This window comes from Pempheris klunzingeri, chromosome 13 (genome assembly GCF_042242105.1).
Source record: "Pempheris klunzingeri isolate RE-2024b chromosome 13, fPemKlu1.hap1, whole genome shotgun sequence".
In the NCBI taxonomy this organism is placed as follows: domain Eukaryota; kingdom Metazoa; phylum Chordata; class Actinopteri; order Acropomatiformes; family Pempheridae; genus Pempheris; species Pempheris klunzingeri.
Window position 1 is genome coordinate 4,653,421 of NC_092024.1, and position 14,080 is coordinate 4,667,500.

Here is a 14,080-nt window from a genome sequence, read left to right on the forward strand (position 1 = left end):
GTGTGTGTGTGAGTGTGTGTGTGTGTGTGTGTGTGTGAAAGCCACCACTAGTCGCCCCCAGTGCTCTTCAGTCTCCACTCTCCCTTCTCACCGCAGACTGAACGTCACGTCCGCACTTGAACTTGAGTTTTCTCCCATTGTAGAAGCCGGAGAGCCGCACAGAGCCGCACAGAGCCGCACTCAGCCCGGGGATGCGGGACTCTGCAGCAAGCACAAAGAGAAACGAGGGTGGCAGTCTGTCCGCGCACCAGCACTGGGCTTTGACTCAAAGAGTGAAAGTCTAACCCTCCCGCCTGGCTGGCACTGCCAGTGCAGCAGAAGAAGTGCCCACCACTTGGCGACACCTCGAGAAGTGCAGAGAAGAACGTTGGATTCCTCTTTTACACACTTTGAGGCGTTGAGTGGCGTCCTGTCGCCCGCTTCCTCCGGACAGGGACCGGGGTGGCCGGAGAGTGACCATCAGGAGGTGACCGCCGACCTCTCTCCTCCGCTCCGCTCTCCTCTGACAGATGGTGTGACAGCGGCGGAACGCAGAACCGGACTAACCCCCCTCCCTCACCGCCACTGCGTCTGAAGAAGGGAGGCGCGCTCCTACTTTGGCACCGAACTCCGACCGAGCGCCCGGCCGCCCAGCGCTGCGCCACGGCCCGTCACCGCAGAGCGCAGGAGCCGCTGCCCGCCGGAGGGAGATCCGTCGCTCAGGGGTCAGGTCCAGGGCCACATCTGGGGCCAACGCAGAGCGGTCAGTTTGGGGTGGTCAGCGAGGGGCCGCCGTGGGGGCCAGTTTGCGGCCGGTGTACAGGAGGAGCAGCAGGAGGAGAGCCGACCCTTCCAGCGCCGCTCTCCGGGCGATGCCAGTGTAAATGCCAGGGCGATGTCCCGACGCAAGCAGGGGAACCCGCAGCACCTGTCCCAGAGAGAAATAACACGTAAGTACACCTGCAAAAAAAAATTCATCCGGCCACAACACACGACTCTCCGTTTTCTCTCCGCTGTCCGTCTGAGAAGTTAGGTGGATTTTGTTCCCGGCTGGTCGGTGCGTAAAAATTAACATTTCTAGACGTGGAGCAGAAACTTTGTCCAAGTGTCTTCTGAAGGCCTTTTTTTTTTCTTTGTCAGATTTACTGACAAAATTAGATAAAAGCCCCAATTTACCTCTCTGGTTACCACGGAGCAGAAACAGGCCGCTCTTATTCCGGTAAGTGTGCGCATCGGCTCGGAGTGAAGTCAGAGATCCGTCCGGCGTCTTTATTATTCCGCTTTTTTCTTAGAATTAAATTTCATCAATTATTGGAATTAATTGTACTTTTATTTTCAACAAAAAAATAAAATAAAAGTCCAGTCAGAATTCCATGCGCTTAAATCGGCGGAGACTTGATGAACAGATTAAAGAGCAAAAACAAGCCGCTCGTCACGTCCAACAATTTTTGTTCCATGTTTCACTGGAGGAAAAGAATTCTTTATTTTAGCACACACACACACGCACACACACACACACACACACACACACACACACACACACACACACACACACACACATACATACATACACACACACACACACACACACGTTTCATTATTTCAGCAGCTGCATTAAATAAAAACGAAGAGAGCCCTCAGATGGTTTTCTTGGCTGCGCGCGGAGTTCACATTTAACACGCGCACTTTATGATGGGCCGTGTGAGAGACGAGCCTGTCATTCATTGCAGGGGATGGGGTGGGGTGGGGGGGGTGTTTGGTCGTCCCGGCCACGCTGCCCCACGTCTGTAATTTTAATGCTGGCTTGGATGATTTGATTCACGCAGGGTCCCCCCCCACCCCCCCCTCCCCAAGAGCCCAGCCAGCGGCACGCGCACAGGGAGCAGCCTGAGAGCACCATGTGAGGAAGGAAAAGTGTTAGAAAAGAAACGAGTCCCTCCCCAAAGAGAAAGGGAACTTTTTAAACACGAGCTGTGATTCACACACACACACACACACACACACACACACTTGATCAGCGGCCTCAGATCAGTTTGAGGCCGAAGAGGCCGCTGCGTCCTCACTGACAGCATGTGATCCAGGACCAGCATCCCCGCGTCCACTGCCTCCAGGTGCTGAGGAGAGAGCTGTGTGTGTGTGTGTGTGTGTGTGTGTGTGTGTGTGTGTGTGAAGCCTGCCAGGTCAGATGGCTCACACCGCGGTGTGTATCACTGTGTGTGTGTGTGTGTGTGTGTGTGTGTGTTTTTAACACACACATTTACAGGGAGGACTCGGCGTCCGTGCCCGGGTCCTGAGCCACCTGCCTGGCTGTCTATAGGTTCTGTCTCTGCTCACACACACATACACACACACACACACACACACACACACACACACACACACACACACACACACACAGTGATACACACTGTCGAGGCCCCTGAAAAGTAGAGATCCGACTGCTTAACAGGGCGACAAGGTGTGTGTGTGTGTGTGTGTGTGTGTGTGGCGTGCTCAGGCCTGCAGGCTTTTCTTTAACATTAGCAACGACCCAGTACATACAGAGAGACAGACAGGTAGACAGACAGGTCACAAGATGTGGGAGGCTAATAACTGAGCTTCCTGTCCTTACTGTAGCAAACTGAGTGAGAGAGCATGAGTGTGTGTGTGAAGGGTAAAATGCAGTTTGGTAGGTCTGACCTGCCTGTCTGACCTGCCTGCCTGTCTGTCTGTCTGCCTGCCTGTCTGCTTCTCACCATTCAGGCCTCGGCATAGTGCTGCACAATTTATGTTTTATTTAGTTTGTTTGAGTACACACACACACACACACACATGCGCACTTATATGTATGCAGGCTTGGACATCAACACACACGCACACACACATATGCTAATGCACACATGTGACCCCCCCCTCACCAAAAGTGTTCTCAGGCTGTCAGCTCATAGATTGGGTCGTTTAAGCGTTTCTAATTTGGGCTCTGAGCATTTTAATGTGGATTTGACACGAGGGTGTGAACAGGACTCCACATCTGAGAGGAAGACCCCGAGCTGCTCCTCCTCCTCCTCACTTCGCCCTCTTAGAGCGTTAGAGGCCTTTGGAAAGGTGAGACTTTCCCCGGAGGTTAAATCGGTGCTTTTTTGAACGCAGTTTGGCGGGGCCGTGAAGCGCCACCGCTCAGATTATTATCGGGGCCACGTTGTCTCTGTCGGTGGTTTCATGTTTTAGTGAGAAGGAGAGCAGACTGAGGAGGACGGATCATCACTGAGACACACCGAGGAGCGGAGAGGGGAAACTATTTGTCCTCACTGGGAAATCTGCACGAATCTGCTGCAGTTGGTGTTTTTGTCAGGCGGATTCGCTGCGTGTTTTTGGCGTCGCCACGCGAGACAGTTTCCACCCGAAGGTGTGCAGACGTGGATCCTGTTTCTCATTCGGAGCAAACAGCCCCGGCTGATGTAGTGTGAAGAGACGCAAACAGGACGACAGCTCTCATTGTGGCCGCACACACACGCACACGCACACGCACACGCACGCACACACACACACACACGCACACACACACACACACACACACACACACACACACACACACAGGGCTTGCAGTAAACTGCAGTCGCCCACTTGAGATGCATGTTTCCCTTTGGCCTGTCAAACAGCCGAGCTCCCTGCTGGGGCCGAGCCTCTGTCAGAGAGGAGCGGAGAGTCCCCCCCCCCCCTCCTCCACTCACCCCCCTCCCGCACCGACGCTCCCTTCGTCTTCTCTGCTTCTCATTGAGTGTCCCAGTAATGACACCACCTCAGTCTTTATCTTAAACAGATCCCCTATAGATCCTCTGTAGTCTGCACACTGCGCTACAAAGGGCCAGTCCACTCAAATGAAGTACACACGCACAGATCCGAAAATAAAGCCAGCTATATTCTAGAGTGACGTGGACACCAGCTCTGAAAAGAGCAATTTTAATGCTGTCGGCACCACCAATAACATTTTAATTTTCCACAGTAGCTGAGTGAGGAAATATTCTTTTTGGTAATTTAGGTGAAATGATCCTTTAAAATGCCCGTTTTTGGTTATTTCTGATTTTTTTAGCAGAATGCCAAAAATGTTTTTCTTGGAAATATATAAATGCTACATAAAAGGAATGACTTTTTAATGTGTGTGTGTGTGCATGTGTGTGTGTGTGTGCTTGTGTGTGTGTGTGTGTGTGTGTGTGTGTGGGGCCAGTTCCCAAAGAGCATGCCTAAACTCATTTTGTTGATCAGCCAGCTGCACACACTCTCCCACGACTGATACTACATTACACTCACACACTCACACACACACACACACACACACACACTACCGTAGCCTTCATACCACAGAGTTGGTTTGCTCAGCTGAGGCTTGGTGAGCTGTCTGTCTGTCTGTCTGTCTGTCTGCTGTCACTCGACCTTCAACACCTGTCTGTCTGTCTGTCTGTCTGCCTGTCTTTTCCTGCTAGGGGGAGCTCTCAGGCTGTCAGTGCTGTGCTCACTCTGCCAGAGAGGGGTAGCAGGCTGCAAACACGTAGTGTGTGTGTATGTGTGTGTGTGTGTGTGTGTGTGTGTGTATGTGTGTGTGTTAATCGGATGACATCAGTGCTGAAAGACCACATTCACCTCTTAACTGTCAACACCTGCACACTCTGTACTTCACTGTCGCTGTCTGCCACACATATAACGTACTGTAAACCCGTCTGTAGCATTCAGTCTCTGTGTGTGTGTGTGTGTGTGTGTGTGTGTGTGTGTGTGTGTGTGTGCGTGCAGCAGCTAGAGCAGCTCTAACTAAATGACTGGACTCTTATTTCCTCCTTGATTTCAAGTCCATCTATATTATTTAGCCCGGCTTTTTGTTCAGATCAAACGATGGTGTCAGTTTGGCTTTGAGGCTCTTTTGCTTTTAGTTTCATGACTTTTTGTAAACTGCTTTGCGGCCTCAGCTCACGCTCTCAACACCCCCCCCCCCACCCCACCCCCCCACCTTGTCTTCTCCTCACTCTCATTCATTCGTGAAGCAAAAATTGTCAAATCCTTCATACGACTTTTTAGAAGAGTTGGGGAAAAAAGTAAAATCAGTCATTTTACAGTAATCTGAGGGGCTCTTCTGTGTGTGTGTGTGTGTGTGTGTGTGTGTGTAGGGGGGGGGGGGGGGGCTTCATTCCCATCACAGCACCTCCCGGGCAGGTGGCTCAGTATTGGCTCCAACATTCCTCCCTCACACACCGCAGTCACACTGACACAAATGTTTAGAATTATTTGCACTTTTGCTTCTGATCCTCGTGTGATTGGCTTGACACAGTAATCCTGACTCCGACCGGAGCGGGGGGGTGGTGGTGGTGGTGGGGTTGGGTGGGGGTGGTGGGATTTACTCCGTGATGAACTTGAATTAGCTTTGAGGTAAACAGGTTTTCATTTGAAATCAGGTCAAATCTGAAAATAGGCTGCGAGTCAGAGCGCTGGAACCTTTACTCTCAAACGTCTCCTCTTTCTGCTGCTGCTCGCATACGAAGGTGTGTTTTACATGTCTAGAGCACCAGAGAGCTTCTGCTCGGTGTTTCTGTAGCGGTGACACGTCTGCTGCACAATGTGCTTCAGTCGAATGGTTTTTGGGGGACAGTCAAAACGGGCCCGTCGGCTCCTTGAAACCCAGCACAATGCCCTTCTGTGCCCACACAGTAAAGCTTTGTAACCTCAAATACCAACAAATCATAAACACACCAAAAACCCCCGTCCGAGCAGCGACTAGAGCCCCTGTGATTTGTCCCTCCTGACCCAACACTTTCAAATGTTGGATTAAAAAATCCCCACCCCTCCCTCCGTTATTGAAAGCATGCGCGTGTGCACTCAGCTCGAGTCTGACTTTTTCCTTTCACACCTCTAATCGTCATGTAGGATGTACGCCATGTGAGCGCCGATGTGCTTGAATGTGAGCGGACGCTGTGCTGTGTGCGGCGTTGCTGTCGCCACAGAGCACATCTGGAATCTGCTCTTATTTTGAAATAATTGGATGATTTCAGTGGTCGTTTAGTGGCCAAGATAGAAACATTACATTGTGCGCGAATTCTAAAGATAAAAGTCATATTTGCTACAAGAATTCTGAGGTAGTGAGACAGACGAGCTGTAGCGCCCCAGCAGTGTGTGTGTGTGTGTGTGTGTGTGAGTGTGTGAGTGTGTGTGTGTGTGTGAGTGCATATGTAGTAACCGTCAGTTTCTTTGGGTTTTGAGAAATGTCCAGGTGTGGCTATAGCTCAGCGGGAGACGAATGACTGTGATGCTGCAAGAGTGTGTGTGTGTGTGTGTGTGTGTGTGTGTGTGTGTGTGTGTACCATGCAGTCACACCCACAAACATTTCATTTTGATTCTTGGATGTGTGTCTGAGGAAACAGTAAAAATTTTATGGTTTAGATCCAGTCTTTTATTCAAGTCCAAACACACACACACACACACACACACACACACACACACACTCACACACACACACACACACACTATCACTGGCCTGAGCTGGCACACACTCTTTCTCGTTCTGGGAGCAATTTGCAGTCTTTTATCAGTCAAAATGGAGAAAGAATGATTAAAAAAAAGTAAAAAAAAAAAAAAAAAGAGAGAGAGAGAGAGGGGACAAAATATGTGAGAAGCAGCGTGCAACTAATTTGCTGTGTGTGTGTGTGTGTGTGTGTGTGTGTGTGTGTGAATATTATCTGCCACATGTGACGGGTTCCGAAGGATGAACAGTACATTGACAGCAGAAGGAGGAGAATAGGGGGGGGGGTGTATAAACAGAGGAAGCCAAACCCAGAGACGCTGACCCACTCAGAGAAAACTCTCTCTCTCCGACGACTCCAGCCAAACACCACGTTTCACCTGCTGCACCACCTTCCCCCTGCAGAGCCTGCAGACGGCTTGTCAAGAGCGGAGCGTTATTTTTGAGCCGTTCATTTTTAGACATTCCATTTGCTTTGATTGTTTTGTTGTTCTTCAGCCCTGAACTAAAATCCTGTTAGCGCTCTTGCCTGACTCACCCGAGCCTTATTAGGTAAATCAGGCCAAAGTGACGCTTCTTCCTTTGCATCTGTCATTTGCATGCACGCTGTCGACTTCATCGGCGCGTGGTAATTATGGGTGAAGAAACCACAAGCAAATGCACATTTTGTTTTTCGACGCCGTCTTTGAAAATCTGAAGTGAACACAGGAGCGTTTACGCTGTTTATTAGAAACGTACATCTGCATAATATCCTGTGGTTTCAAGAGAATCGGTCCTTGTTCTAAGTGATCGGTGTGTCTTCTCTCTCTCTCACACACACACACACACACACAGGAAGTCAGCTGTGCATTTGAGCTTCGGCTGTCATTTCACATCATATTGTAATAACCATCCTGTCTGTGATGAAGTTTGCAGGGTCAGTGTGTTTGTTCCAGGTCAGCTCACTGGCTTTATTCTCTCTAATGTTCATTACTGGAGAAATACACTCTACTGTACATGGCTGCTCATTTCAATAGCAGGGGACAGATGGCTGCAGCCTGCAGCCACACACACACACACACACACACACACACACACACACACACGCACGCACGATGCATGCAGAACAAACATGCAACACATATATACATGCAGACAGAGCGCTGCAGTTGGTGAGAGGAGATGTGGGCCGACACTGTACACCTGCTCACACACACACACACACACACATGTGCCTCCTGTAGCCGTAGCAACAAAAGCACTAATCACAAGTGGAAAACTTTCACCAAAAGACGAGCCTCCTCTTGCATTCAGTGGCCTTATCATGTGTTGTAACTATATAAACATCTATATCCAAACTGATTTTCACACAGTTTTTCCCCCTTGTTCTTCCATCACGCTTTTGGTTGAGCTGCTCACGTCTGAGCCCGAACTAAAGCTCCGACCTGACCTGTTAAGCAGGCATGGCTTCATAAGCCTGAAAGTTTAGGAGCCACTGACGTGCATTGTGTGTTTGGAACAGACAGAATGCTTCACGTGCGTTTCCAGTGTGTGTAAAAGTAGACCTAAAGCAGGTATACGATGAGGTGCTCCATCTGGAGCCTTCATCTTCATTTGACATCCCCAATCTGTTTGCATTTCCAACGTGAAGCCGAGACAAATGGCCACCCTGCTGCTAATCCATCATCTTGCATTAGAGAGAGAGAGAGAGAGAGAGAGAGGGGATGAAGATGAGGATGATGATTTCTCCCTTTTTTTTCTGTTTACTTCTGGGGTCACTTCTTTTCCTCCATCCCCTACCAGGCTTTGGTTCCCTTGAAGCTATAATGTAATAGAACGTGACTGCTCTTTCCCAGAGCAAAAGACTGAGCTGCACAGGAAGGAGGGCGTAGCACCTTAGCGACAGCAGCCGGCACAAATGTTTGTCTTTCGCTCAACTCCACTTAACTTAACTACAACTGAAGTGGACGTACACGGTGTCTTTATCGCCCGGTAATGTGGGCTGGAAGGCTGTAAAATGCAGTTTATGACACGCCGCCCGCCGTGTGTTGAACGCTGTCCTACCAATCCGACTAATACGGGCACGGGTGCACACATCCCAACGGTCTCTTCTGAAAGTCTGTCTCGGTGTCGCTCTCAATTTTCCACGCGGTGTGCAAAGGAAGTAGTTTTCTGACGAGCGGAAAAAAGGAGAGCTTGAGAGAAAAGTTAAAACCCTGCCTGCTTTCTCACCTGCGTACGCCTGACCAACCCCTCCAGACAGTCCGAGGCAGAGCACACTGAGGCCTTTAGACAGATGCTGTGTGCTGGTTCTACAGGTGGCTGCTGCTTCTCATGTCGTTGTAGTACTGCAGGTAAAATGAGCAAAAAAAAAAAAGTGTTGCTGCCATATCAATGTTGTTTTCCACTCGTACTTTTGGCCAGTCAAGGAATTCTCCTGTTCCTCTAACATGTCCGAACCCCACTAGACAATGTGAGAATGAAACAGTCCAGTTTGCAAACCTCCAGGTGTTAAATGATCTGACATGTCTCTTCTGGTTTTCTTATTGGACAGCAGAGGTTGAGCATCCAGATGGCTGCTTGCTCTCCGACTCCCTACCCCCCCACCCACTCGGCCTGCTCCCTCACCCACTCGGCCTACCTCCCCACCCGTTGGACCCTAGTGTGGCCCACGGCCTGCCACCCGGCCTCCACGCCGACCACGACCTGCTGACCTGCGGCCAGTGTCAGATGTCCCTCCCGCTGGGGGACATCCTCCTCTTCATCGAGCACAAGAAGAAGCAGTGCCAGACGCTGCTGCTGGCCAATGGCTGCTACGACAAGATGACCGACCGGGGAGGGGGCGGAGGTAGCCCGACTCTGCAGAACCTCCATCACCACATACAGCGGGCAGAGCTGAGGAAGGTGGTGGAGCCGGTGGAGATCGGCATCCAGGTGACACCGGAGGAGGAGGAGGAGGTGAGAGGAAAAGGGAAACCAGGTGAGAGGGGAGAGAGGACGCCCATCAAAGGAATTTGCCCCAAGCAGGAGAACACGCCGGCAGGTAGGCATGATGAGCGCACACACACACACACACACACACACACACACACACACACACACACACACACACACACTTTAAAGGAATATTTTCGGTTGCTTATCTTCTTCCCAAGAATGACATGGGAAGATGGATACCAATCTCATGTGTGCATGTTGAAACAGTCAGGCGAAGTTAGCCTAGCTTAGCATGAAGAGAGCTAGCATGACTCTCCCCAGAGGTCAGGACACCTACTATCACACTCAAAGTTGTCTTATCAAGTTGCTTGAACTTGTACACGAAATGCGACTTTAGGGGCAGATGCACACTGGAACCATTTTTAACAGCGCATCCGCTGCTCCGATGTGACGGATAAGACTACAAATCTGAAAAAAACAGGGTGGAATTACCGGGACGTGGTTCTTAAATGAGAACAGCACGACACCCTGAGCGGCCTTTTACAACACGTAGTGCATCACCACAGAGTTGTGGAGCGACGCCTCAACAATCTAAAAACATCTTAACATTTAAAATGGAACGTCTTGAAAGCTTAAAGGTGTGTTAACGCTGCCATTTTGAACTGAAAGCAGCAAATTTTCCTAAGATTTAGGGGAAACTAGTGCAGCAAGAGCACGTATTTGTTCTTTTGGTGTTTTTTTTTTTTTAGGCATGATTGCAGCACTGTCTCGCTGACCTCCACTCCCTGTACTTTTGCTGCTTTGCTTCAGCTGTAGTGCAGATAGCATCAAACCTGGCCACCTCTCTGTGATTAGTGGACTTGAAGATGTTTGTTTACCACGAAATAATTCAAGCACCCCCCCCCACCCCCCCACAAAAAACAAACACAAGATGTAGTTTTTACAAACTGGATTGATTGTATTAATGTGTGAGCTTGACCCTGTCCGTGAAGGCAGGAGGGAAGGGAAACACTGCTGCTGGGAACAGTGCACGCACACAGACATTTATCTTCTTCAGCTTTTGTGGAATGTTGCAGCTGAGACTGAGCCCATCCTCAGCTAGACAGGCAGAGAGAGAGAGAGAGACAGAGAGACAGACACATTACCCACTCGAAGCCCCAAACCCCCTCAAGGACTGAGCTAGTTGAAGCAAATTCTGCAAAATGTAACGGAGAGACTCACCCCGACTTTCATGGAGAAATCCAGCCTAAGCCATCTGCTTAACAAGGTGAAAAGCTCATTAAAATTCAAATAAGCAAAAAGGGGGAGGGGGGGGGGGGGGGACACGATCAGAGAAGAAGGAGGAGAAAATAAACAGAGAAAGTGGGATTATTTGGAGGTTACTTTCTGCCCCATTCAGAGGAGGGGTGAAGATGCAGGGTGTGGGGGGGGGGAGGGGCTCCGGTACCAACAGTTATCTCTCAGACCAGTCAAGATGCTCAAAGACAGCCAGAGGAGAAAAGGAGAACATTTCAGTCTCGTCGCCGCTCCCTACAAGTCGCTGTTTATAGGAGTGTAAGTGTGCAGCTGGACGGCGTCCGCTCGCCAACCATCAGCTGTTTAAAGCGACCCCGGAGTCAAAGTCTGTCAAAATCTAGAAAAAGAACATTTTTAGACTGTGTAACGAAAGGTGAGGCGCAGTGCGGAGGGCTTGGCTGTTGGATGTGACGGCACACAGTAAATCTTAATGGTTGCTGTTAGACCTTCAGGGATCAACGACGTCAGGTCACCAGATCGTCACCTCCACAGTGCCAAGTTCACCTGGGAGGTTCACGCAGCCTCACATCTCTTTGTAAATGGATGCTTGTGCATCAACCATGGATGATGGAAGACTGCGTGTAGGGAAATGTCCCAAAATGATGCTCAACCCTTCCTGGATCACACAGACACAGGCTGAGTTTATTTGTTGGCCGCCTTTCAAACACAGAGGCAGTTGAAGGTGCTTCGTATAGGGAGTAAAAATTTGAAATCTGTTGCCTTTGTACCAGGGATGCCTGAGGTGTTCAGAGGCCTAACCCCCAGCCCCAATGGCCAACTACTGTATAAAAGTCAGTGAGGAGGAGATGACATAAAAGAAAGTGAAATGAATTTAAAATGAAATTAAATAAGTGCACACAAAACACCAAGAAACAAAGCAACATGTGGTACTGCCCTCTGAGCCAGTAGGTCGACCGGCCCCAGAATTACTAATATTTTAAGATCAGCGTTTTGATCTTTCTAAATGAGCCACAACTATCTGATCTTAATGACAGAATAATGACACGCAGTTGGAGTATTATGGTTAGTGTTGGAATGTGGCATAGACACAGTGATAAAAGTCAAATATCTTCTTTAGTACTGAGGACGATGAAGATGTTTTTGAGTCAAATGAGGTGAGAGGTGTCTTTAGGTAGAAACGGGCAGCATCGTTTCAAACGCTTGTGTGTGGAACATAATCAGACCGATCAGCAGCACAGGGCTAAACTGGTGTTGGCCCAAAGCCACGTAAGGGGGAAAGCGCTGACGGGTAACGCCGGTGTCAGTGTGTTGGAGCTGGACTCCTCTGAACGTGTCAGCCTGCGGTTTGGCCCGCGCTGTAAAACACTGTGTTTGGGCCTGAACTTCATCAATATTTTACCAGGCAGCCACCTGCACCTCCGAAGCGCAGCTCTTTGCTCGGTAGCTGCACCACGGCTTTCCATTTCAACATTAACAATCTGAGCAGGGTGCTCTGACACAGTGTCTGCGGAGCTGCGCTTAAGCGTGTGCACTAATTGATTGGCGTTGGTCACATTAATAGGCTGGGCATTATTCATATTTATGTGCATAAGTGTATTTTTCCCCCGGCATTTCAGTGCTCCTAATATATCTAACCGTAGCGCTCCTGTGAAATCAGCTGCACATGTGCAGCGTTGGAAGGCTTGAAATTGTAATTGCATAATATTTCTTCATAACAGAATGCGCAATAATTTTCACATTAAAAGCAAAAACATATTAGCGGCTCAATTGGACGTACTCTGCGGCAACTGTAAACTATATTGCTGCAATAACATTTTATGTGTCAAAATTACCCTCAGTATTTCACGATTTCCTCATGAAATATTTCCAACTAGCACCTTATTAACGCGAGGAGAGGACAGAGGGCTCTATTTATGGAGCCGCGGTTTCATTTGGAGAGAGCACGCTCAGCCCTGATCATAATCACCGCACGACTGAAATATGGCAGGTGGAATTTTCTCTTTGCAACTCCGACCAGGCTTTTCCTGCACTAGATCTTTACACCTTTCATTACCTGGTGATGGAGAAAGAAGAAAAAAAAAAAAAAAGGCACATAGGGGAGGAAGCCAGAGAGCAGGGAGAAGGGGGGGGGGGGTGATCGGGAAGATGAATGTCAGCTTAGAACACGACTGATGGCGCTGCTCTGTAATGGGCTCCCAGCAGGTCAAACTACTCCTGTGAAATGGAAAAGACATTCTCTGCTCTTTACAGCTTTTATTTGGGGTCCTGCTACAATATGTTCAAAAAAAAAAAACACAACGCTCCGTTTTGGCTTCCTGTCTCTTCAAGCCCGCTCTCCCTCGAAGCCCTTGAAGCCTGCTCCGATTGGTCAGCTCCCAACAAAACCGGGACGGAAACACGTTGGCGTCACACAGTCGTGTTTTCCGGTCGCCGTGAGGACATTTCTGTCCACTTTCCCACCTAAATTAAGGGGAGGGGGGGGGTTCTCTGCTGCTCTGCTCCATCCTAAAACATCTTATCAGCAGAGCAGCATTAGCCAGTTATGCATCCATTTATCCATCCATCCATCCATATTTGACTTTCTGCTCACACTGAAGTGTAGTCACTTTAGTTCTATTGCTTTAGCTGTTAGCTAGTTAACCACACAGGCTCATTTCCAAACTTAGTTTTGCTAATATTGCACAAATACACGCTTAAAAAGCAGCAGATTGTGTGCAAACTAAAAGTTAACAACAAATATGCAGATTGTTATGAGTTGGGAAGTCGACTTTTCACCCCCACGTCAATTCACTTCAATTAATAGTCCTTCAGATGAGTCAGACTCAGGGGACGTCCCGGGGGTCGGAGGGGGACCACAAAATAAACGTCTCAGGAACAAGTGGACGCAAGTGTCAGGCTCCAGGCTGGTAGACCAGCACTGGTCTGCAGTGGGGGGCAGCAGCTAGTGAACTGGTCTGCAGCGTAGTGGATGCGAACAGGCTCCCCGTGGTCACCACCCTCCACACTCCCAGGTGACTGTCAGTCAGGTTAGCTTCTGTATGCACTCCGGCGAGGCGGAAGCCTGACAGTTCGGATTAGGAAAAGGAGAAGGAAACATGTCGTTTTTACTTTATGGCGCACGCATACATCAGCGAGGAGTGTTTAACACCACCTGACACGGCGCCGCGCAGCCTTTAAAGCCTTTTCAGCGACAGTTTAATTCAGACATTTAACTAAGTCCAGTCGTGCCGGAGAGAAACACACATGCATAAAAGGCTGTGTAGTTTTGACAAACTCAACTATGATGACTCTTTTTTAATCTGACAGAGCAATGTGACAGGCTGAGTGTGTGTGTGTGTGTGTGTGTGTGTGCCAGCTGTGTAGCTCTACCTATGCTTTCACACCCGCTTCTCCTCTCATTTCTTCCCTGCTGACCTTTGTTTTCTCTGTTTGTTCCAGCTCATTCTC

General features: G+C 49.2%; 1 protein-coding gene across 1 annotated transcript in view; it reads left to right on the forward strand.

Annotated features, from left to right (window-relative positions):
- The first annotated feature begins 802 nt into the window (after window positions 1–802).
- bcl11ba (BCL11 transcription factor B a) overlaps window positions 803–14,080 on the forward strand; it is a 38,813-nt gene continuing 25,535 nt past the window's right edge. Inside the window, exons 1-3 of the mRNA XM_070842248.1 lie at window positions 803–929; window positions 8,994–9,397; window positions 9,434–9,486. Of these exons, the coding sequence (XP_070698349.1) occupies window positions 875–929; window positions 8,994–9,397; window positions 9,434–9,486 (512 nt within the window). The 5' untranslated portion in view covers window positions 803–874. The remainder of the gene's footprint in view (window positions 930–8,993; window positions 9,398–9,433; window positions 9,487–14,080) is intronic.